The sequence below is a fragment of the Podarcis raffonei genome, chromosome 1 (genome assembly GCF_027172205.1).
Source record: "Podarcis raffonei isolate rPodRaf1 chromosome 1, rPodRaf1.pri, whole genome shotgun sequence".
NCBI classification, from domain to species: Eukaryota; Metazoa; Chordata; class Lepidosauria; order Squamata; family Lacertidae; genus Podarcis; species Podarcis raffonei.
In genome coordinates this window covers 83,982,142-84,005,730 of record NC_070602.1, presented here as the reverse complement: position 1 = coordinate 84,005,730, position 23,589 = coordinate 83,982,142, and the positions used below count along the sequence as shown (strand labels likewise).

Below are 23,589 nucleotides of genomic sequence, written 5' to 3'. Positions count from 1 at the left end.
AGTCCAATAATATGTTACGTACTTGAAAGTAAGTCCCTCAAACACAGGTGTTAAGGGAAAGTTGTAGGTCTGGCAGAGAGAAATGGCAGTGTCAAAACGACCAGCCTGCACCAACAGGGTTACCAGCTCCTTGGGAGATGAGTTTCCTGGGTAGATAACATAACAGAATAACATCATCTCAACTGCACACATATGTATATAAGTGGGCAATATTCAAATAACTTTTTGTACTAGCACAAGGATTAGCACAAGCACAAGGGGATTTCCCCCTCTCCTCCCCCATGTGTGAGCTGCCACCCCCAAATCCGCTCTGGGGTGCTGAGTGAACCCACAGAACAGATTAAGGGACACTTATGGAACTTTAACATTGGCGCTCTATTTAATACAACTCTATCTGCCACGATTGTATACAGAGTAATTGCAGCATTCAGTTCTTATAGATGCAAAGCCACACACCTTCTCTCTCATAATTGAGTAGACCATGCCTACTGTGGATATGAGATCACAGAACACTATTTAGCAGAATCTCCTCTTGCTGCAAATGTAGCAGCAGCGTAATAATGGTAGTGAGTGTTTCACAAATTAAGATTGGATTCCACATCCCACAAACAGCAACAGGAGGATATGGAAATACATTTCTTGTGGGTTACTGATCTCCCACACAGAGATTAAATTGCTCACCCTCTGTACAGTTATTAAGCCAAGTAGTATGAATGTAAATCCTGAGCTTACCTGTAATAGCAGTTGTTGTTGAATCATGTTGTGCTAAAGTTAGCCGTATGCGAGCCAGCACACATTCTTTTTCCAAATCCTGCAGCTCCAAGATTTCAATCCGACTTCCCGCTGTACCAAAATAATCATTTATTTACAATGTGCCAACTTCAAGAGTCTACTGTTGAGAATTTAAAGTTAAACCAGGCAATATAAAGGCAAAATTCTGCTCTTGAGTGATGAGCAGCTACTATACTAGCTTTCCTTTAGTCAACCCCAACATTTTACACATAAAAGGTTTCCCACTAATCATCAACTTTATAAGGGGCAGCTGATTATCTGGATGTATTAAAGTCATCTGCAAATTAATATTTATATTTATCCTGATTTCCTGTTTGAACAAGGACATCAGAATTTTCTTTGGTATTATCATAAATAGGAATGTTGGGCCCTTACCATGAATGTTCTAACTCGGGCAAGACATCAAATATGCTGGATTATATCCACCAATAACCCTAGTAGGCAATGAAACATATGATAGTCTTTCGGGCCAGCCATGTGACCCAAGGCTCTTCCTTTAATTATATTAGTTGAAAGTATAAGACAGATGCTGAAGGCTTTCCAAAACTAACACCAATGGCAGCTAGGAAATAGAAGAATAATGCACACAGATCCAAAGTTAAGAGTTACATCCAGAGGAGGCTGAAGGGAGCTGGAAGAAAAAGGTTAAGTCCAGGGTGAAAATAGGGAAAGAACTAGAGAAGGAATCTAGGGTCACATGGCTGCCCCAAAAGACCATCATATGTTTCCCTGCCTTCCTGTGTTAAGAAATGCTTTTAAGATCATAGGCTGTAAAGTTCCCATATCCTTCTTAACTTGGCAAGCCTGTGCCCTTTTGGCCCTCCAGAATAGTGGTTGTATTTTCATAGCTCATACCTACTCTGCCCCCAACAACAGCTCAGATAACACTGTCTACTGCACAATTATTGTGATCAATTCAAAATACTGAGCTATGTGGGTAAGAAACCAGTGCACCAGACTTTCGCATATCAAGGAGACATCCCAGATAACTAGCATAACACAGATAAAAATATGTAGATGAGATGTGGGAAGGTATGGGAGATATGGGAAGATAGGAAGGAACATGACTAAAGGCAAATGCCCTGCAAACAATAATCAAAACTACCCAAACATAAGCTGGAAAGCGAGTAAGTCAGAAAAATTAAGCTGGTTGATCGGAATTTAAGAGTAGACATTTGGAATTATCTGCATTTGAGAAAGTGGGACAGCAGAAGACTCACTTGGGGCAGCAGCACACTCTCCATCATGACTTCTCTTGGGGGATGCTCCTGGACGTTCATACTAGTGTGAGATAGGATAAGCACTCTAAACAACTGGATATACAACTCTTCAGTCTCTACAACATCTTCACTAGTGTTTAAGCACCACCAGGATTCTGTCTATGTTTCCCAAGATTTCAGTGCAGAAACATGCAAAGTGACATCCTCAGTTTGACTTGCAAGAAAATGGCAAATTCTGTAGCCGGAATCAATTAAGCAAAGGAAGCAAACTTGCATATCTACTTATTCTGCATATTTTTATTCAGTGAACATTACTATGGGCAGAATAGTTGTGCTAGTGCAAAGGTTAGTGCTAGTGCAATGTGATTCCCCTCTCTTCATGACCTCTTCATATCTCCTCTAGAAGGTTTGGGGAAACCTCAGAACAGATCTAGGGGGCATGTGGGAGAGGGCGATGGGGGGATTAAGTTCAGTTGCACAAGGAGAAATCCTTGAGCTGATGGAACATTTTGTTGCATGCTACATAGAATATAACCCTATGAATATTTATAATAGCTGTGTAACCACTTGCCTGCATCCAATGAAATGCTAATGCAGACGTACCTTGGAAGTTGAACGGAATCCGTTCCGGAAGTCTGTTCAACTTCCAAAACGTTCAACTTCCAAGGCGTGGCTTCTGATTGGGTGCAGGAGCGTCCTGCAGCCAATCAGAAGCTGCAGAAGCCGTGCCGGACGTTCAATTTCCAAAATCATTCAAAAACCACAACAATCACTTCTGGTTTTCGATCGTTCGGGAGCCAAAACGTTCGAGTTAACAAGCGTTCGGCTTCCAAGGTTCCACTGTACCAGACAAGCTACATTATTTCTAATTATTTGTTATTGGGATGTCAGCACAAGAATTAGCAGTGGACATACTGGCTGTGTTTGCACATTATGTTAAACCAATTTATGTTTAATAACTGTTTAATGTGAACAAGCAGCATTGTAGTGAACAGTGCTTTAAAATCACCACCGCTCCTCCCGCACCAGACTGGGTGGGAGCAACAAACCACAGTGATTGGCTTGTCATCTTATCTGAAGCTGGGCACATGGTTTGTTTCCACCAAATAAACCATGAGCAGTAAGCAAAGAATTTTTTTTTTTTTGCTACTGCTTGTGGTTTGTTTAGAGCAGCCTTTCTAAATAGTGGGTCCACAACTCACATCCCTAGCTAGCTCGTCAGAGATGATAGGAGTTGTAGTTCAACATCATCTGGGGACCCAAGGCTGAGGAAGGCTGGTTTGGGGAGAATCACATCATGGGCCTGGGTTTGGATGACATGACAAGTCAAAGTTTTCGCTTTGTTGCTCCCAGGGCACAATGACTAGGAGTGTGGGAGAAGCAAAGCAGGAATTTCTGAGCACTTCTGTATGAGGACACTGCAAATCTGTGTCAAACTAGAGTTAAACATGATTTAATGTGATCTGTGAACCAGGCAGTGTGACAGAGGTTGCTGCCATCTTAAACATACTTGCAAACAGCAGCCAAGGTGTTCATGAAAAAGAGACTGCTAATAATCAAAGTGAGATCAAATCTTGAAAAAGTGGATGTTTCATACCACTGCACCAGAAGCTGGCTGAACTATCCATGCATATTCAGGGCGAATGAGCCGCAAACAATTAAGAGCTGCAAGGTAACAGTTTGCTTGCTTCTGCAGTCCAGAGCGGGTACGGACTTCTCTGCCAAGGCGCATTCCATATTCAAACATCACTGTTCCAGCTGAGGAAAGAAATAAGACAATACAACAGTCACCTCTTCCCCAACTGAAATATAACAGCTTTAGGTCAGAACAGGCTGTAGTAGGAAGTAGAAACAACTTGAAAATCACCTATAATCTAGTGGAGAGGAGGAGAAACTAACCAAAAGAGAAATTAAAATTTGTAAAGCTTCAGAGCTGGACACTAGAACAGGAGATATTCCTAATTTTAAAGGTTGTCAGTATTGAGGAAATAAATGAATGAAGTCAGGGTACAGCAGCTTTATATTAGTTTAACTGCCCTGCCTTCTCTCAAAGTAATCTGGGTTTTGCAGTTTAGCGTGGATGCGTATATAGCCTACACCGTGGTGTTCAGCTTTCAAAAACACCCAATGCTTTTCTATTATATACTTTTTCCATTCAACTAAGAACATATTCAGTAAATATATAGTTCCAATCATACACCTGGAGCATATATGCAATAGAGAATTATTGGGCAGCAGAACGGCTGAGCAGCCTGTCACATACCATTCTCCCCTGCAAATACTCCCCCCTTCATGGCCCTCACATTACTGTTTATCACAGAAACATGGGGTTTAGGACTTGCTTTTCTAATCCTCTAGCACAGGGGTCTGCAAGGTTTACCTCGCCTGGGCCAGTTCACTCCAGTGGAGATCCCACCATGGACCGGATTGTGTGTGCATGCCCACAATTTCTGGTGTCTGTGCATGCGCAGACACAAATTCCAGAGTTGCAGAAGTGAGTCCCTGCGCCACGCTGGTTTAGCGCAGTGTGCAGGGTCTTGCCGAGCAGGTGGCTCAGTTCGGGGGTGGCTTGTGGGCCGGTTAAACAACCCCCGTGGGCCACTTGTGGCCCATGAGCCTTAGGTTGCCGACCCCTGCTCTAGCACAGATTAGCTATCATGCGGCACTCTTTCACCACATGCACAGACTGCTCATTAATGGGAAATAAATCATCATCTGATTCAATGCCACAAGAATTGACATTTTAACAGGTGGGGCAATTTTCTCTTTTATATAATCTGTCATACCTTTCCGGTAATTATGGCGATAAACGTGGAAAGCATATAGCAGCTCATAGTAATTATGTGTCATCAGATCTACTGCCCGAGCACGATATTCAATTATTCCCACAACCTATAATACAAACAACAGTTAGACATAGCTGAAGATTTCCTTATACCACTACCTCACTGCTAACAAAAGCAGACCATTTACCTCATTGTGGAGATTCACATAGGGGAACTCCACAAGATCCTGGAGCTGGGAGCGTTCACAGAGAACTACCACCAACTGCCGTAAACAATCCAGCTGCCTAGAAGGGAGAAAGAAAGAGGTAAGTCTTTGCTATCATGGACTGTGAATTCTGTGGACTGGTTTTTCACATTTTAAAGCAGTGTACACATTTGAACAGTATATAAATGTCTTAAATTAGAAAAACACAGCTCTTTAGAACCTAGGCAATATTTTCAGGGGTTTTTAAAGAGCCAAAAACAAAACAAAAACAACCCCAACCACCTGTGGTTGGCACCTGATTCATAAAAATAAGGTATATCAATGCCTAAAATATATGAAGTATTACCTGCTAGAATCTGGGTTATGGGTCATGGCTTCATATGCTTGACTGTTATGTCCTAAATCCAAATGGTGTTTGAAAATGCATGTCCTCAGGGTAGCCTGCAATACAAATATGGTAGTTAAGCCATCTATAACCAGCTGGAAAATTAGTGTGGTGGCACAAACAAATGCTGGATGAGAAGGGCACGCATCCCATAACAGCAAAACTTAATTCCTTACTTGGCTTCTCCAATCATCAGCTGCTTCTGTGATTGCTAAGGTAGCCAACTGAATGATCAGTTCAGGTAGACCCATGGTATCCAGAAGACGCAGAACCTAGGGAGGGGAATATACAGCCAAGAATGTTTTACCTGAACTATTTGTGAAAACGTTAAGTACATGTTATGCTACCCCTTCTACAAGAAAGGCTAAAAGCTTGGAAACAAAAATACCTTGTCATAGTACTGTAGCCGTGGGGTTGAAGCCATTTCAACATCCTCTGATCTAATTAGTCTATCCAAAAACTCCTCTTTTCCAACTTCTGAGGCTGCTTCACAGAAACAGTCCAGAGCCTGAAAGAAAAAAAGAACTTAAACCAAGGCTTGGGACAAATTAGTCCGAAGCACAGAATAAACTGGGATCACTTCCATATTGTTTTGCTACAGTTATCAATTCCATACTGTATGTCAGAGGTTGCCAAACTTTTTATTCTGAGGAACTGTCAATAGCGTCAGTCCCAAAATAGCACGCAGGTGCATGCTATGGTTATCAAATCACTACACGTTATAACTCAACATGGATACCACTAAAAACTATTACTAGGAACAGTCCATGCACACATACGCCCCCCACCCAAAGCTGCCACTGAAGGCCGGAAATGAAAAGCAAAGCATCTGACTCTAGGAAAGCAGTAGACAGATTCATCTGAATAAAGCCTAAATTGGTAACACAATTGACACTTATTTTATATTTTGCTCCTTTTTAGAACAAAGCTGTCAAATCTACAGCACTCTGCAGACATCAAGATCCTCAAAAGTAGCTGAGAATCTCTCACTCCTAGCTATGACTACTGTCTAACCAGCTTCTCTCCTTTTGTTTCTCAACTCAAACAATAAAATGTTTATCTGTTTTAGAGAAATAAGAATTTACCTTGTGCCCTTCTCCCATAACAAGGTAGCAACGTCCCATCATAAAACAGCATGACCCCATATTCACATGGCACCAAGGTCCCAGAAAACGAATATATTCCTAATATACAAACATCCACTAATCAGACAAATCAATGTTATGTCTTACTTCCCACTGTACTCAGACAGACATTGTTTAACGCACACCAATTAAAATACATGAACAGGCAAGCAGCTAGGCTGGATTCCGATCTAGACATTTAGGCTTGGAGCCTCTGTTCCTGTGAGATTAACTCTGTTCACAGGATACTCCCAGTGGTATAGTGGGGAGAGAAGAGAGGCATTTTCAAACACCCCTGCCCCCCAAAAAACCTCTGCTCCATACCTTTGGGGGACCCTATAGAAAAGCATGGGAGTTTGTGCTGTAACTGTAGGTGAGGGGGGTCGGTAAAAATGGCCTCCCCAATTCAGCCAGTGGGAGCCTCTACTGGATTGAGAATCCCTTCCATAATATCCAGTTTTGATCCATTTGCCTGATTTACCTGGGCTACCTTTGAGTGAATATTATTTATTTATTTATTTATATTATTATTATTATTATTATTATTATTATTATTATTATTATTATTATCATTATTATTATTATTATTATTATTTTAGGGCAGCATGCACATAGCATCCTTCCCCGCATTTAATCCATTGCTTTGAACCAGTGCTAGCTTTCTTTTTGCCAATTATTTTTATAGATTTTCAAATTTATTATAAATCTTGCCAAATTAGTTCAATTTAATGCAATTTCCCAAAACCAGCTTCCCACTCTCCTTATAAGACATGCCCAAGATGAACCCCAGTTGCTGCTCCTATTTTCAGTTAATCTCTAGATAACATCCCACCATATGTACCAATGATCCATCAGCTGCCTTTTGATCCATGATCCATTTCCTGCATACAAAACCAGGCTGCTACCTGATCTACTTAAGTATTTTCCTTCTATCGTTTAAATATTAATGTAAAGGATTTCACAAATAAAGATCTCACCTGCAGTTGAGCATACTGACAAGCCCCCATCAAACATTCTGGAAAGAGGAAGTTAGGATTGCTTGGCCACCTGAAGACTGCATAAGGAATATAGGTTCTTGAATGGATGACAAGACCCTGGGTTTAATTTTATGAACTTCTATCATATCACGTCTTCCTCGCCTTTTCTCTTTTAACTAAAAAGTCCCAAACACCGTAATCTTTCTTCCTAGGGGAGTCACTCCACCCCCTTGATCATTTTGGTTGTCCCTTGACTGTGCTGTAGTCTTTTGGATGAATCAATACCACGAACAGCAGCTCCTCACATGTACAATCATAGGGATGCATGGGAGCAGGAGCTGGTTGGAGAGCGAGGCTGTAGCATGCAGAGTTGGAGGGCAGGAACAGAAAGGAAGAAGAGGAAATAGACAAGAGATGGGCAGTCCAGCAGGCTTAGTGTGAGGGAAGGAAGAGGAAGAACAGGAAGACGGGAGGCAAAAGGACAGACAGAGGGAGAAGTGCTTGGGGCTTCTCTTGTGCCTTCTGGTCCCTCCACTTCTCTCACACACAGTCTCATACCTCAGTCCTCTTTCCTTGCTGCCAACCCTCTGAAAGGAAAGGGAGGAAGGGTGGATTAGCAAGTAAGATGAACCATTTTTTAAAAAAACAACAACACACCCAATAAACTGGGAAGAAAGGAATGGGGAAAAAGAGGGAAACTCACAGAGGAGTGAAAAGTGAATGTAAAAAGAGGAAGGAGGAGCCTCTAGATCAGGGGTTGTCAACCTGGTCCCTACCACCCACTAGTGGGCGTTTCAGGATTCCAGGTGGGCGGAAGGAGGTTGTACGACACAAGCTTAATCCTCCTTCCATCGAGCACTGGTGAGCAGTAAGGAAATGTTACCATCAAGAAAGATGCATTAGTGGGTGGTCGGTATAAAAAGGTTGACTACCCCTGCTCTAGATCATAAAATTGTGCCTAAAGTGAGGAAGCCAAGTCATGCCTCTGCAGCTATGGGCAGGATTTGGCTAACCAGCCCCATGAGTGGAAGCCCTGCACAAAGACTTCACACCTTGCCAACTGGGCTCCCCCCACAGGCACCCTCACCATTGGTTTGGGGGGGTCCTAGAGAACCCCCAGAAGAGCATGCAGGGAGGGAGGATACATTTGGCAAGCTGGAATGCTTGCACAGGAAGAACTGAATGAGCACAATGATGAATTCCACCCAACGCCTGTACTTTACTTGAATGAAACTGAACTGTAACTCCCTGCCATAGAGGAATCACTGGAGCAAAGAATTTCAGAAATTCGCAAAATGTCAATAATTGTCAGCTGGTTATGCTAAACTGTGCCTCTGTCTGCTGATTCCGCCCCTGCACATTGTGTTTGGAGGGCCCCAGTTAATTTTTATCCCAGGGGTAGAAAGTTTAAGAATCCCCGCACTAGAGGAACAGAAGAAAGCATAGCTCCTGTCCACCGTTTCAAGCAGAAGCTGCAACTGAAGGATACAAGAACTGCAGGAGATAACTCAAAATTGCAGAAAACATTTGAGGCCAACTCAAACTTGATTCATCCAAGGCTGCGTTAGGTGGGAACAGTTGAGATATTATGTGTTTTCGGGCTACCTCCTGAAAGAACAGCTCCACGATAGTTTGAGGGCTGGACACTAAAACAGATTAAAAGATGTTGTCTGCATCAATATCTCTAAACAATGAGAAAATGCCATAAACATGTTTGGTACATGACTCTTCAATTTAATGGTTTCCCTAATACTAACTTCTGTATTCCACTTCTAATAAATCCAAGTGGGATGCAGGGAAGAAAGGCTGTAAACTTAAATGCCAATTTTTAGATTTTGCTTACTTTAGATGTACTTTGCATTTTTAGACACAACTGTTTTGACAGGTAAAGACTAGATTTTCTAGCTATCTATATAACTGTTGAGTTTGAAAAATCTAGGCATAGGAAATATGGCACGTAGGATACTTAAAATTTGGAAAATCCTAACAATTTTAAAATAAAAATCTAGCCTAATGACTGCAGGTAAAGGTGGCTGGGTTAATGTTAAAAACGGCCCCTGAGCTATAGCAGTTTAGGTTATCTGAGCAACGATTTCAGCACTATCTTGCTTTAAACTATTTTAACCTGAGCACTGGAGAACTGATGTCTATAAACATGATTAATCTTTTAGCAAAGCCTTGTATTGTCACTTTTAAAAAACAGTAACTGAACATACAACCAAAAAGAGACAAAAAGCTTTTAATTTCTTACCTAGCTTGAGTGGTGTTATAGCTGTAGAATCTGTCAGTTTTAATACAGAAAGATGCTGTAGGTTACATTCCCTGAAGAAACCAAGAAAAAATACTTATCAGACACAAAAGTCCTGAGCAGAACCTGCCCAAATTAGCTGCTTGCTATTATCAAACAAAATGCCTATTTTTCGCTAAAGGAAAAGAGAATGGCCACGCCTACTTCACCCATCATATTAATTACAAACTATAGGTAAAGAACTTACAGTTCATCAACTGGAACATCTGATGCCAAGCGTTGACTTGCCCACCTGATCAGGTAATATGATAATATCAAATGAGATGTGCGATGCAGCAAGTTCTGTTGAATGTGGTATAGCTGGCCTCCGCCCAATACCTAAAAACACAACATAAGTATTAGTTGTTGTTCAATAGCTGTCAATGGCCAAGTATTTTCACATTATTCAGAAAAGATGCAAAAATCCTTGTGGTATTATCCTCCCCTTCTCCATATAGACAATTATACCCCATTTTGACTTTTCTATAGCAATATCTTCAGGGCTATCCCTAAGCAGTTGCTAGAAAGGAGAAGAATGAAGCCAACAAATATTGAAAGCAAGATAGCCAAAGACAGAAGTGCTATTTTAAGTGGGTTGAATGGGACTGAAGGAAAATCAACCCAGAGCCTATCTAACTGAAGTAAGCAGCTGATGTTGGAAACATGACATTACTATCTGATCTGAATCAACTTAAGCTCCTTCTTGTTAATAAGGATAATGGCTTGGGTTCAGATGTGCTGCTCTGTGACAAGATATGTTTTGGCCCCCAAGTTCTTTCCTGGCTGCCAAGAAAGTAGCTCCAGCAACACAGTGCACCCTGACAGCTAAGCGGTAATGTCCATTCAGCAACCATTGTAAACACTCCATTATTATTCAACACCACTGAATAATAATAACCATTCCATTATTATTCAATGTATGCTGTCCAGTTAATGATGCAAGGATTGTACTGCTTGAGGTCATACAGTCAACTTTGTTCCAATATACTCACAGTATCTCCAAGCCGTAGCAAGAGCTGCTGTAAAATCAACAAGTCCCGACAAAGCAAAAAGCGAGTCATGGACATCTTGTACACACACCGACACACCATGTTTACTGTTGTGCTACTACCATAGAGCTGAGAGAGATGCATGCGCACATTTAAGGGTTGAACTGTAGAAAGAAAGGTGAGAAAAGGCAAAAATATATGCATCTATCGACATAAGCAGCTTTCACTTAATCAAAATGTTAGGGGGAGGGAGAGTAGAGACACTGTTCTCTCACCAATATTGAGTCCTCTTTCCATTTCCGCATCTGTCTCATAGTCCATTTCCCGGATAAGCACCCCAATGGCATCAATTGGGTTTTTGATCTCTTGCAATTTACTGTGAATATCCTCTATTAGATTCTCTCTTCAAGGAAACCAGCAAAATGTGTTAGGCTTCATAAAATATATTGAGAATTTATTCAGTTATGAGGGAGTAAACATGATACAGAAGATACACTATCCACCCTTTTAAGAATTATATGTAGCATCCTACAACTAATTTTTCCACACACTGTCTCATGGGCTATGACACCCTCGGGTTGAGGAACATGAAATTGTAAGATACAAGTAATCTGGAACAAACTATTGCAATCAGCTGACTGTAATTTGTACACTACCTTGAGACAGATTGTAATAGGCAATATATAAAAACTCTTCATAGAAAAATGAAGTAACAAAAACACTGTACAACTTTTGAATTTGTATGGCTACTTTTTAAGCACAGGGACCCTAGGGATTTTGCTTGTAGTGTGGCCTTGGTTCAAACTGTCTTGGGCCTCAGCTGGAACAGTGAGATTGAGGACATTTTTAACAAAAAAAGAAATTGAAGGCTGAATCTCTCAGCTCTGACAGAAAAATAACTTAGGCCTTGGTGTGTAACACCACTCTCTTGAAGAAGGCAGGGCCTAAAATCTGGAAGGACATTTCTCCACAGGAAGGGTTATCAACTGTGCTGCCTCTGCCCTCTGAGGGGAAGGAATAGTGAGCTGAATTTTCTGAGAACTACAGCTACTAGAACTTTGTGGCTAGAAATCTCAATCTCTCTCTCTCTCTCTCTCTCTCACACACACACACACACACACACACACTCTCTCTCTCTCTCTCTCTTATCCAATCAGCTAAATGCTGTAGAGGGAGTGAGAAAATCATTTTTTATCAATGGCCTACTTTGCTCATAGCGCATGCTTACGTGTCATTAGCAATCAAGTCATGAAGGATCTGTCCTGCAGCTCTCTCTGGCGGCTGGGAACGGCAGCAAGCCATTTCCATTGTTAGTGCCATCTCCACAGAAATTGATTCACCAATTAACCGAAGGCACTGAACAAGACTCACAAGATCATGAGAAAATTCAGATTCTACAATGAAAAGGTGGTGTTTAGAACTTATTTCAGAGTGTGTGTGTATATATATTTTAATCACAATAAAAAAGCCAAATATGCTGGAAAAGCAGGGATAAAACCAGTTAAGAATATACTTTATTCTTGCTTGCACATTCTATCCAGGGGCAAAACACAAAAAAATCACTTCATTAGTGCTTGCTAAAGTCAGCAGGACACCTAAGAAGCACCAAGAATGAACTTCCCTAGTGATGTTGCTCTCTAGTTATGTTACTCTCCCACAGTGCATGATTTTGAAACATCAATAGATTTAAAACTCTCAATCCAGCCTTTCAATTTATCCATTTACCCGCTGACATGAGGCAAGTGCTTCTAGGAAAGTGATCATGAACTGATTTCTTAAAAGTTCTTGGAGAGAGACGCAGCAAGGTTATTGTTACCTGCTAGGATATAACTAACTGAAAATAACCAACATGGGCAGGAATCCAAAGAGGTGAGAAATTAGATCTATGAGCCCAGAGACCCTTTATGCTTACACTTCTTGAGCAAAAGCTCCACATGCTAACATGGTAAATTGCTTTTAAAACAGAGCAGGGTTACCAAAGCAGTTTATTTTCCATGTAAATAAAGTTTTGTTTTGAGAACCTGGAAGTTCCACTGCACTAGCGCAAGCCTGATGTGAGTGGCTTTCTGGATCCTGGCTATTTATCAGAAAAATAAAACACTTTTTAAAAAAATGTAAAGACTATGTTCTAAATTCTGCTCTGCCGACAACATCTTATAGTGGGTTCGTACGCTCACTCTCTCTTACCATCTAAGCCAGTGCTCTCAACTTCATTCACCAGTTGTTCATCAAGCGAAAGGTAAAGGTGATCCATTAGGGAGCAGGGCACAAGAAAAGACAGGTATCCCTGTGTGGGGAGAAGATACACTCATCATTTAGTTTTCAAACACCACAAAAAGATGATTTACTTACATGGAAAGTTCAAAGCAACATTCTGAAGGTGAGGAAATGCCCATAGCCAGAGTGGTCCACATTCTCAGCATCATAAATATTCAAAGATACAATGGCAAAATAGTGTACTGTAATTTAGGAAAAGCTCAAACTAGCTGTCTTTTAGCAGCTTCCGTGATTTTCAGATCCTTACTGAAACTACGGACCATCAGAATTTCTAACCAACATTTGTTCAGGAAAAAGTCCCATGTAAAACAAATAAAACATAAATTTATATCTGCCACATTTATTGCATAAAATTATAATTACACACTACTGAGAGCTCTTGAAACTTAAGTCCACAATAGTTAGGGTCATTGCCTGCCAGAGATGGACAGGCCCATTTTGCTCTATGAAAGAAATATCTGAAATTTGCCTCTTTCTAACCTGATTCTCACCTTTTTAAGCAGGCACACCATGCTAGTGCATTGATTCAAGAGAAGTGCAAGTGGGCGTGAGAGTTCTTCTTGGTACTGAACACAGTAAGCATAGAATTTTGACCAAAATTCTATTTGCAGCTGTCTAAATACTTCTTGTGAGAATTCATACTCAGTCACATTTCCTTGGAACTGGAAAACAAGAACAAAAACACAGACCGAAGGTTAGCTATCCAAATGAACAGTTCTCCTAAATCAAGGATGTTGGCTGCTAAAGGTGATTTCCTCCCTCTCCTCTCCCCATGCGCCCCCATAATTTGTTCTAGGGAGACACACATGGAAAACCTAACCCTAGCAGAAGTACTTCATTGGATTGGATACCACCCTAAAAACTAGCATTACAACAGTAGAGCATTGTTTGACCTATCTTAAAAGGAACATATAAATATAAGCACAATTATTACAAAGAACCAATGAATGAAGGTCATCCTGTTGAAGCAACAAGAGGGGCAAAGACTAAACGGAACTCTTACCTCATTTTCCAGAGCTATAGTAATTTCTTTTTTCAGCTCATCCCAGGACAGGTCTGTGAGGTGCTCAGCTCTTTGAGAAAATATCTAAGGGAAAATTAAAAGATGTTTCTCACCATTAAACCTAAAAGCACATAGTGCCAGGGCTTACCAGATCTCACACTTGAATTCTAACAGCATGCCAAGCAGTGTCAAAAAGAATGTTCTATGTAGATGACTGCTGACAGTAGGCCACTGTAGCTGTGAACTGGCATAGCAGAGCAGAGGAGTGCTCTGCCCTTCTGCCTCAAATGCCAATCTTGCCATTTTGTGCAATTGACTTATGAGTGTAAATTGTAATGGTTTTCCAGAAACTCCCCAACAAATGATGATGTTCCTGCTCACCTGTAAAGCTTTAAGCAAAGCCGCATTTGTGAACTGTCCAGGCATGAAGATGGCCTCTGTAAATGTTTCCTGTAAGAGTCAGCATAATTAATTATTTCCCAAGCAGATCATGTGATTCATTTTATTCCCTTCCACTAACAGCTACGTCCAAATATTGTCCCATGGCTATGTTCTAGCAACTGCTCAACTTCAGTTTAAATGACAATTTCCAATGTGCACTATATATTAACTATGTGAAATTGTTAATACATTAGAGGTCCACACATGCTGCCTAAACCTTGAAAGAAATAAATCAACCTTGAAGCTAAGAGTAAAATGAAGTGTAGAAATTGAGGCACTGTTCATTTCTGAAACACAAAGTTTTGAACAACAACAAAAAAAGGCATGCTGCTGGTGGCCAAAGGAATCTTGCTTTCAGACACTTTGGGACACAAGAAGCAGTAAGAGTAATATCAAGCACGCACGCACGCATACACAGAGAGAGAACAAAATTTACACATCAATTAGTCAAAGCCAAAAGTCTTGCACTTCAGACAAAACAAAATGCATGTTTGACACTACTAATCTAACAATGCCTTCTTTCAAAGATCCATCATTTCACTAGTCTTCCTTCTTAGCAACTCAGCACACAGATTTGTTTTTTCCATATATGCAATGTTCATACTTTTAGGGATTCATACAAGTGCTACTCATCTGTGTTTTGTCATTCAAATTCATAATTAATTAATTTGAAGAACACACCCTTGGGTCCTGGTCATCTCTAATATCCACTTCTTCAGGTGGCAGGGGCTGCACAGAGACTTGGTTCCACTGACCTGCAACATTGCTAAAACAAGTATGGACCATTTTAGCCAACTTTACATTTATAGTTCAAAAAACATTACTTCCAAGTAGAATAAATATATATAACTATGAACAATTAACCATAACCAACATCTTCCATATTTTTGACCCATGACACCACAAACCTACAATTATAAACTAAAAACAGATGAATGAAAGTTTGTTGATGCCGGTTTCCCCTAAATGGACATGTGTGTATGCACACACGGAGACTATCATCATCCCCTCCCCTCAATGCCAAGTGGGATATCTAAGGGACTATATTTCAGCAGCTCTGCAGCTTTCCAAAACCAGTCGTTTTCCTCCCACCTACAAAACGGAGGGAAGTATTCCTGCTTCTGTGAAGCTGGCCCTGCCAGTCCAGTGGATGACCCTTCAAAACCACAACATTCCCAGACAACGTAGCTTCTGTCCATTTCTCCAAGATGGCTGACAAATATAATTGCTGGCTGTTTCAACAAATAGTCTAAGAGCTCCTATGACATGTCAAGTCTACCAGGAGACAGAGAAATCTTTCCAATTTTCACCTTGTGTTGCCACTTCTTAGCTTAAACAGGTGTGAAGCATGAAACTAACTGCTTGAGCAAGCCTGCATGCTGCTCACAGCCCATCCTAAGTATTATAAACATGGCTCCCCTGATCTTTTGTCAACCTCCTTAGCCATCCAGAAATGCCTTACGCAGAACTATATGGTAACTCCATGCTTCATCAATAGGTATCAAATCCTTGTTAGAAGTGCCAGCATAGTTTATAATTATTTTCTTTGAAGTATCTTTCTGCTCTCTCTTAGTGTTGAGAGTATCTCCTTTTTAATTTGGATTCAGGGCTTAAAATAACTTTTTCCTCACCCAATTTACTGCTCATGGTTACACCAGGGGTGGACAAAACTTACTGCTCAAAATTGATGTATTTCACAGTTGTTCTATTTTCATCATCATGCCAGAGTGCCCAGATCTCAGCAGTAGTTAAGGAAAAGTCAACAAGGGTCTCCTAAGTTAAAAACATACCACAACGAGTGGATTAGAACAATGAATATGATTTTCAAACCTAAATGTACTCAAGAGAATGAAACTAAATAACAACAGTACAATGGAGAGAACTTATATTTTGTTGAATCTATAAAAACTAATATTTTTTTAATTTATTACTAGCAGACAAATACTGGGGCTACACACAGAAGATCCCATGGATCAGAAGTAACTGAATATACAGGAGGCAGGAACACACATCCCTTTCTCTCCAACATCACACCATGTTGCTTGATCTCATATAGAATGGAAGATGGAATGGAAGACAGTACTCTACCGACCCCTATTAGTGCAGAGTGGATGTTTCTTGACAGACACATTCATTTTAATGTAAATCTTATTCATTCCCACCTGAGAAGTGAACAGTGATGATATGTGATCAAGACTATAGCGTTGACTCTCTGTGCTGACCAACTGGAAGACACAGAACTGCAAAAAAATGATTCTGTCATTAGTGAAAATAAAACTCTAAACTATTTTAGACAACCCTTATATTCCAGTTCTCTAATTATAATACCCAGTAGTAATGTAGTAATGGCACTAGACTGTGAAAATCAAGTTGAACAGATGCTATTTAAGTTGGTTGTTTTAGCACTCGTAGAGAAGAGGACATCCTTGACAATTAATTCACTTTTCAGACTTTCTCTTTCTGAGGAGAAGCAATAGGTTCCCTATGGAGATACCACAGGTGCATTTGAAATGGAATGCCTCCATGCCCAAGGCATAGGAGACATAGTACCCCTTTATGTAAAGTGTAATTTTGTCCTCTGCAGAACCTACATAGTGCTTTCCATTTCCTTTTTTCTATAGCCTTCCTCACCTTACTTTCTTGTTTGCAAAGCTTGGAGATCTAAGAAAACTGATACAGAAAATTGGGTTTGGGACTCAAGACAGGAAATGCACCAATCCTGTATGCTGCATCTCCAAAAAATAGTCTCCACGTCCCCCCCCCCAAAAAAAAAACTACACCAATGAATTATCTGCCATAGAAGGAAATGAGAAATTGTTCTTCCCTGGAACAATGTATTTGATAAGTCCTTCTGAAAGCACTTCATCAAAATACATCTTATCAAGTATCAAGGAGCTATTATTTGCCAGTTTTTAAAGCAAAAGACATTTGAAATTGTCAGCAAGATCTTTTAATCCAGAATCAAAAGATATGTCATTTTGTAAACTTCCAGGACTGGACAAAACATGTTTAAAATTATTGAAGAAAACTTTTCTTATCCACATAAACTCTGAAACTGATGGGTCATACTAGTAGTTCCCTGACTCTCAACTTAACAGCAAATTAAAATTCTACGAATATAAGACAATTCAAGTACCTGTCCTTGTCTGGGTGCATGCAAGTATACACCAATGTAAAGCCCCAGGGTCTCAGAATAAGACAGCTGTAATCTGTGTCCAGTCCCAGCAGCAAGTCTTAGGTCCTTACTTACAGGCACAAATTCCAACATATCAGCCACCATCAGGCACATTTGATCCTGCCAAGATAAGAAGCCAGATAAGTAACACAATCTGCAAATGGGACAAATGCTTTAAACACACCTGCTAAAACAGCAGCTTGATATACTAGACAGATACTTTACCATGTGTTCCTTTACAGTAAAGGATACAGATCTGAAGGTTGTACATGTTCACAGCAGACCACAGAAAAGGTAATTAATATAGCTTGCATATTCAAAGGGGCATGTTGCCGAAAACCAACATTTGGAAAGTATCATTAGTCATATGAATAATCAACCATCAGCAATGACAACAGTATTCTATCAGAAATTAGCATTTCACACTCACTTTGTAAGACCACATTCGAAGTTTATGATCCTGGTAGAGTGCAAAGAGGAGGGCATCATGCTCACGACAGTGGACAGACAAGCTAACAGGAAGCTCTGAAGGACCTTGGTCTCCTCTGGAAAAGATTTAAACTAAATTATATATATTATAAACAAAAAAGCACAGAATTTACAAGAATTTAAAAGTTAGAAGTGCCAAATCTTCGCCTGATGTCATGGTGACATCATATGATTGAGAGGTGGATACCACCACCCACCTTGTCAAACATGTCCCATGAGGTATAGAGGAGATAGGAATCTGGCCCACCCGTCAGATTAGGTTCCCCATTCCTCGTTTATGGTGAAGCACAACCTTTTCATATAAAACCATACCCCTTTCAAGACAAAAGTTACAACATTTACTCTTCTAAATATTCCAAGCAACCATCAATCACAATGCAGCCATTTAGCCTCCAAAGTTTGAGGGCATGAATTTGTCAGATTTCCGTTCCACACTTCCTCAGTGTATCAGAATTATCTCTTCACAACTCTTCTCTATGATAGGTTAGGCTAAGAGATAATGACGACCACCTGCTGAGTCACCTGGCTGAGTAGAGAATTTCTTACTTCCAAACCTAACACTAGCCACCCAGGCTCTCTGAACAATAGCCATCATGTCTGGAAATAAAAAGGATGCAACCTTCTTACTAAAAAGTAGGGAACTGTGAAAAACAGTCAAACGTATACACTTCCTAACCACTGGACTATGGGCAGATTTGGAACACCTCTGCTACATGCAATTGTAGCTGAAGTACTGAATCCCAACAGCATCCCTGGCCTTCATATGGAAAAGAAAAGGCTGACTGTCTTCTGCAGGTTCCTATTCCCTCAAAACATGTTCATTCCTTTTGCTTTGTCCAGATCTGAGACGACAGGAACAATTTCAAGATTAACTTAATATGCTTGCTTAGAAAAGAGAGCCACCTAAGAAAAAGCACATTACACTTCCAATAATTAATTACACTTCTAGATCTGGCTGAAAATCTAGGTACAATAGATTTTAGTTAGGTCATTTGGTAGCTGAAAAGAAATATCCTCCAATGAATAATAGGCAGAGTGCTCATTCAAGCCTGCTCCAACTATGCCACTGGCTACTGTAGAGACTTCAAGAGTTCTGTTTGCCATCAAAATACTAGCCTGATAGCTGTTGGCATCCAACCTGTAAGCAAGCGCTGCATGACTGAACTCTGTTTCAACTCCACGACTAGAGTTGAAACCATTCCTAAAAACAAAACAAAAATGATTTATTAATAATGCATGCATATATGGCGCACAACAGTAACTAAATCAGATGAATAATCTTTCAGAAGTCCCATGTGGAAACATTCAAGACAAAATGACTACTGATTTGAGACATTAATTGACAGTGTCCAAAATTGCAAAAGCAGGTTCTGCTGCTGTCTTTGTTCCCTTAGTTTAAACAATTAGTACAGCACACACTTCTCAATTATAACAGTTTTGTGGATATGGGGAGTCAATTGCCTTATGCACATTAGAAAATATTTTAAACCTGCTTTAAATTCTTATTCGATGTGCAATTTCTGAGATTTATAACTGAAAAGCAAAGCAACTTTAAATAAATTATCTAGATCAGCTTCTATACTTACCATGAGTATTGTGAGGTGGCAGATTAAGGACAAAAATCCCACCAGATGCAGATGGCAAAGCAAAAAGTGCTCCTCCATCACTGGTAAGCCAAGCTGCTGAAGCAGTGGAATGAGTTGACAGACCAGGGATTGCAGGAATCACGCAATAGTTAAAAGGATCTCTTAAATGAACTTTTCCAACATCTGTGAAAACTGACTGTACATGACTTTCTGTGATCAGCTCCTATTAAGAAAATCCCCAATAAGCTTAGTTATCAATAAGAAATATAAATTTGAAGTATGAACATGGAAAAGTCAAATAGGAAATGCCTTTTCTATTCAAATTCCTCTTGTAACATACGACCTAGAAGTGTCTGAAAAATGGTATCAAAAGGAAACATTAGACAAAAGCAGTTTCTTCAGAGCAATCAAAGGAACATAGGAAGCTGCCTTATACCATGTCAGACTGTTTGTTCAGCTAATCAATTATTGTGTATTTTGGTGGCTAAGATCTCAGGAACAGGACTTTTACATGATATGCTCCTGTAATTCTTTTAATGGGAGACACCAGGGACTTAAGCCAAGACCTGGTGCATGCCAACAAGGGCTCTGTCAATGACCCTTCTCAGTGCATTTTATCTTAGACAATATTACTTTGCACTATCTATATGTTTTGCTCCATACCAAAATTTGTTCAACATGAATTTGCAACAATAAAACCATTTGAAAATTAGATTTTCTTTAATTTTCTATATAAAAAATGCAACCAAACATGTGGCCCCCCCAAAAAATACATTACAAAAAAATAAATTACAGAATATTTCACAGCCCATTCCCAGAAAGGGTCAGTTCAGAATCTATAAAACCATATGTCCAAATCAGCAGCCTGCACTTAGTGATTGCCCTTCAAACCAGAATCAACCCTGACACCATGAATGAGTTGGGTTCAAGGGTTCTCCAGTTAAGACATCACAATCATCTATGATTAACACTAAATAAGAAAGAATCTAAACACAAGGTGAGAGACAAGCCTGGGGCTTGTTTCTGACACTCCAAATCATAGTCTGGAGTATTACCTGAATTGAACATGTTCTACAGTATATGCAATCACAATCCAAAATGAGAGCTTTGTGTATTATAAATTTGCTTGTTAATTGTTAATTCACACTCTTAGAATTTTTGAAAAAAGGTTACTTACACTCCTATACATCCGAGTGGGGTGTGGTAAAATCAACCTATGTACTGTCTGATTGGTTGAAATCAAGATAACAACATTATTCTGGGTCTCAAATATATGTACTCCTCCAGGTAAGAGGCTACAATTCTGAAATTTGAGCTGAACAGCATTGTTCAAAAGGTTTATATCAAGGGATTCTTCTACCAGTTCCAAGGTTGCACCTGACGTAGCCCTGCAAAAGAAAACAAGTAAATACATATAGGAAATATAGGTTTACAGAGTACAATTCAACCCAATATTTGCATGGTGGAAAGACAATGACACCAAGAAGCAAATCTCAAGAGTCAGATATACGTACTACCTGTATTTCTATATGCCTTAGATTTTGCAAGCATACAAAGAGCATGCAGTGCACACCAGTGTGCAGTGGTACACAAGGAGGTAAAGCTGTAGGTTGCCCTTCCTCTTCTGGAAGTCCAGGAAGGTATACAGCACAATGAAACTAAAACATCTCAATCAAACTATTTTAATACTGCAGCAGACAAACACAAAATACAACTATGAGATTCAGCATCACTTTAATCTTCTCCCCCTTCACAAAGCCAGAACGGGGAATATTTGAATAACTATACACTACAAGACTGGGAATTAACCTAGTGCCAAAAGGCACAAACAGCTGGAAGAGTTGCTAGGAGGCAGAGATAGACACATTGGGAACATATGGTAATTGTGTGAGGCTACTGAGCTCCATGGTTAGATGCATAGCTTCCTGTGACCTAGCCCTGTATTTCACCAAGACAGAATTAAAACACAATAGTTCTATAGTGTGGTTCAAGGAATTTTGTGGGCCTTTGCTCCTCAATACAGCTTCATTTGCTTTTGCTAATTTGTCCTTCTCACTTCCTACATAATCAAGCAGCTGTTTCTTCAAACTGCTTCCCCATGCCCTAACTGTAATTCATACAACCTTACATGCACTCTTCAGGTACCCATTCACAGAACTCTCCAATTTCAAATTCAATGGCCATTTTGCTATCAAATACAGTTATTATCAAAGATTACTGTCAATTACTGCTCAAGTCACCTGTCATTCATTTTAATGCCTTAACATTTTTGGTTGTAGACCTTTCCTCTGCATGCTTTCCTTAGCATACACCCCAACTTTAGAATTCTCTTCCCACACAGCTACAACTGGTGCTGTCGTACCATTCTGTTGATAACTGCATTAGGTTAATGTGTTAATGTGTTAAAAAAGGCATTTTAAACTGTTAGCTTGTTTGAGCCAACGGCTCAAAACACTTCACTGGTGAATAACAGGTCAAAACCAAAAGAAAAAGATCATCTGATTTATTTGGGTATATCACCCTAGTCACATGCTAAACGGGATCAGGCATCAGAAGAAGATGCCTGAAGGGGAAGCCCGGCCAAAGCGGAGGGCAGCTCCTCTTCACTCTTCCCAACCTCTCCCAGTGGAGTGAGAGGGCAGGATCCGATCCGTGGCACTGCCTGGCGGGTGGGCTGCAGAAGCAAGGCCACTCACCAGTGGATGAAGCGGTTCCTGGTCACAGACCCCAGCTGCGCGTTTTCTTGGTACCAGAATCCTCCGGCGCTGTCGGCGTAGCGAACGGGCGTGAGGGACGAGCCGCCGCCTGCAAGGGACAAGGCAAAGGAGGCACGTCAGCCAGGCAGGCAGCGGCAGCAGCGTGACTTTTACCATGCGTGCAACAGCAATGACACCCGCCCAGCAACCCACGTCCGCCGCCCGCTCCCTGGCCGGAAGCCTCTACCTGGGAGGCTGAACACGAGCTCGCGAACCCGGCGCCGCGCTCCCCGCTCAGCGCCCACCAGCTCCAAATATCCCCGCTCCGGGAGCCCAACAGCCGCCGCCATCTTCCCTTCCCGCGCGCGGAGCCGCAGTGGATCACGGGATAGTGGGAAGGGGGCGCGGCCGAACCCAGCCTGCTTTCGCGGTGAATCATGGGAAGCAGAGGTGGCCTGAGGGGTCTCTGTCCTGCGAAGGGCTAGATGGAGCGTCTGCTGGGCAAGGAGCGCAGCCAGACGCCCGTCCAGTTAGACCCGGCCCGCGCTTCAGTTAGACCAGGCGCAATAGGGAAGGGGCATTTTATGGAGCAGGTTTGCCCAACCTGGCGCCCCTCCAGATGTTTTGGACTGCATTTCCCGTCGAAACATCTGCTCGCTGGGCCTGATGGGAGTTGTAGTCGAAGACCTCTGGAAGGCACCAGGTCGGCAAAGAGTGGCAGCCAGGCAGACTTGGATGAAAAATGAATTCAGTGGTGTAAGCTAGCGAAGGGGGAAATGCAAGCAGATGGCTTCACGGAGACGCGGGTCCCGTTCCTTCCCTATGTTAATTTGCAGGGTGTGGCGAGACACCTTTACCTGATTATGGCCTTTTTTGTATTCCACCTTAATGTAACCAATGCAAGTCTGCTTAGAAGCATTGTTGTTAGAAGTATCACAGTTTCTCACTGTAATAAGAGTTTCAGTGTTGTTTTATTGTTATAATTTTTTTTTAAATACATGGGAAAAGGAGCAACTCAGGTAGTTTAGGACATTTACAAAAAAGAGGCCCTTGAGTTATCTTTGACAGCAGAGAAGAGGACCATTCATTTCCTCTCTAAAGTTTGCTATAGTTTGTTTAGGTCACAAAATGGTAGGGCACAATCCAGCCAAAGTTAA

At 40.9% G+C, this 23,589-nt stretch overlaps 1 protein-coding gene across 2 annotated transcripts in view; it reads right to left on the bottom strand.

The window, feature by feature from the left end:
• NUP160 (nucleoporin 160) overlaps positions 1-22,813 on the bottom strand; it is a 28,356-nt gene extending 5,543 nt beyond the window's left edge. The window contains exons 1-31 of one of the 2 annotated variants that reach the window (XM_053400383.1): positions 22,680-22,813; positions 22,433-22,541; positions 20,914-21,124; positions 19,737-19,959; positions 19,267-19,351; positions 18,092-18,206; positions 17,623-17,781; positions 16,649-16,726; positions 16,162-16,259; positions 15,168-15,252; positions 14,427-14,495; positions 14,046-14,129; positions 13,534-13,704; positions 12,953-13,052; positions 11,994-12,159; positions 11,041-11,168; positions 10,769-10,929; positions 9,985-10,115; positions 9,741-9,811; positions 8,979-9,135; positions 7,490-7,559; positions 6,474-6,572; positions 5,777-5,896; positions 5,565-5,660; positions 5,350-5,444; positions 4,986-5,082; positions 4,799-4,904; positions 3,610-3,770; positions 2,013-2,073; positions 733-843; positions 23-146 (exon numbers count right to left, since the gene is read on the bottom strand). In XM_053400383.1, the coding sequence (XP_053256358.1) occupies positions 23-146; positions 733-843; positions 2,013-2,073; positions 3,610-3,770; positions 4,799-4,904; positions 4,986-5,082; positions 5,350-5,444; positions 5,565-5,660; positions 5,777-5,896; positions 6,474-6,572; positions 7,490-7,559; positions 8,979-9,135; positions 9,741-9,811; positions 9,985-10,115; positions 10,769-10,929; positions 11,041-11,168; positions 11,994-12,159; positions 12,953-13,052; positions 13,534-13,704; positions 14,046-14,129; positions 14,427-14,495; positions 15,168-15,252; positions 16,162-16,259; positions 16,649-16,726; positions 17,623-17,781; positions 18,092-18,206; positions 19,267-19,351; positions 19,737-19,959; positions 20,914-21,124; positions 22,433-22,541; positions 22,680-22,782 (3,644 nt within the window). In that variant the 5' untranslated portion in view covers positions 22,783-22,813. The remainder of the gene's footprint in view (positions 1-22; positions 147-732; positions 844-2,012; positions 2,074-3,609; positions 3,771-4,798; positions 4,905-4,985; positions 5,083-5,349; positions 5,445-5,564; positions 5,661-5,776; positions 5,897-6,473; positions 6,573-7,489; positions 7,560-8,978; positions 9,136-9,740; positions 9,812-9,984; positions 10,116-10,768; positions 10,930-11,040; positions 11,169-11,993; positions 12,160-12,952; positions 13,053-13,533; positions 13,705-14,045; positions 14,130-14,426; positions 14,496-15,167; positions 15,253-16,161; positions 16,260-16,648; positions 16,727-17,622; positions 17,782-18,091; positions 18,207-19,266; positions 19,352-19,736; positions 19,960-20,913; positions 21,125-22,432; positions 22,542-22,679) is intronic. The other variant, XM_053400375.1, reaches the window with a different exon arrangement.
• Between the last annotated feature and the right edge of the window lie 776 nt (positions 22,814-23,589).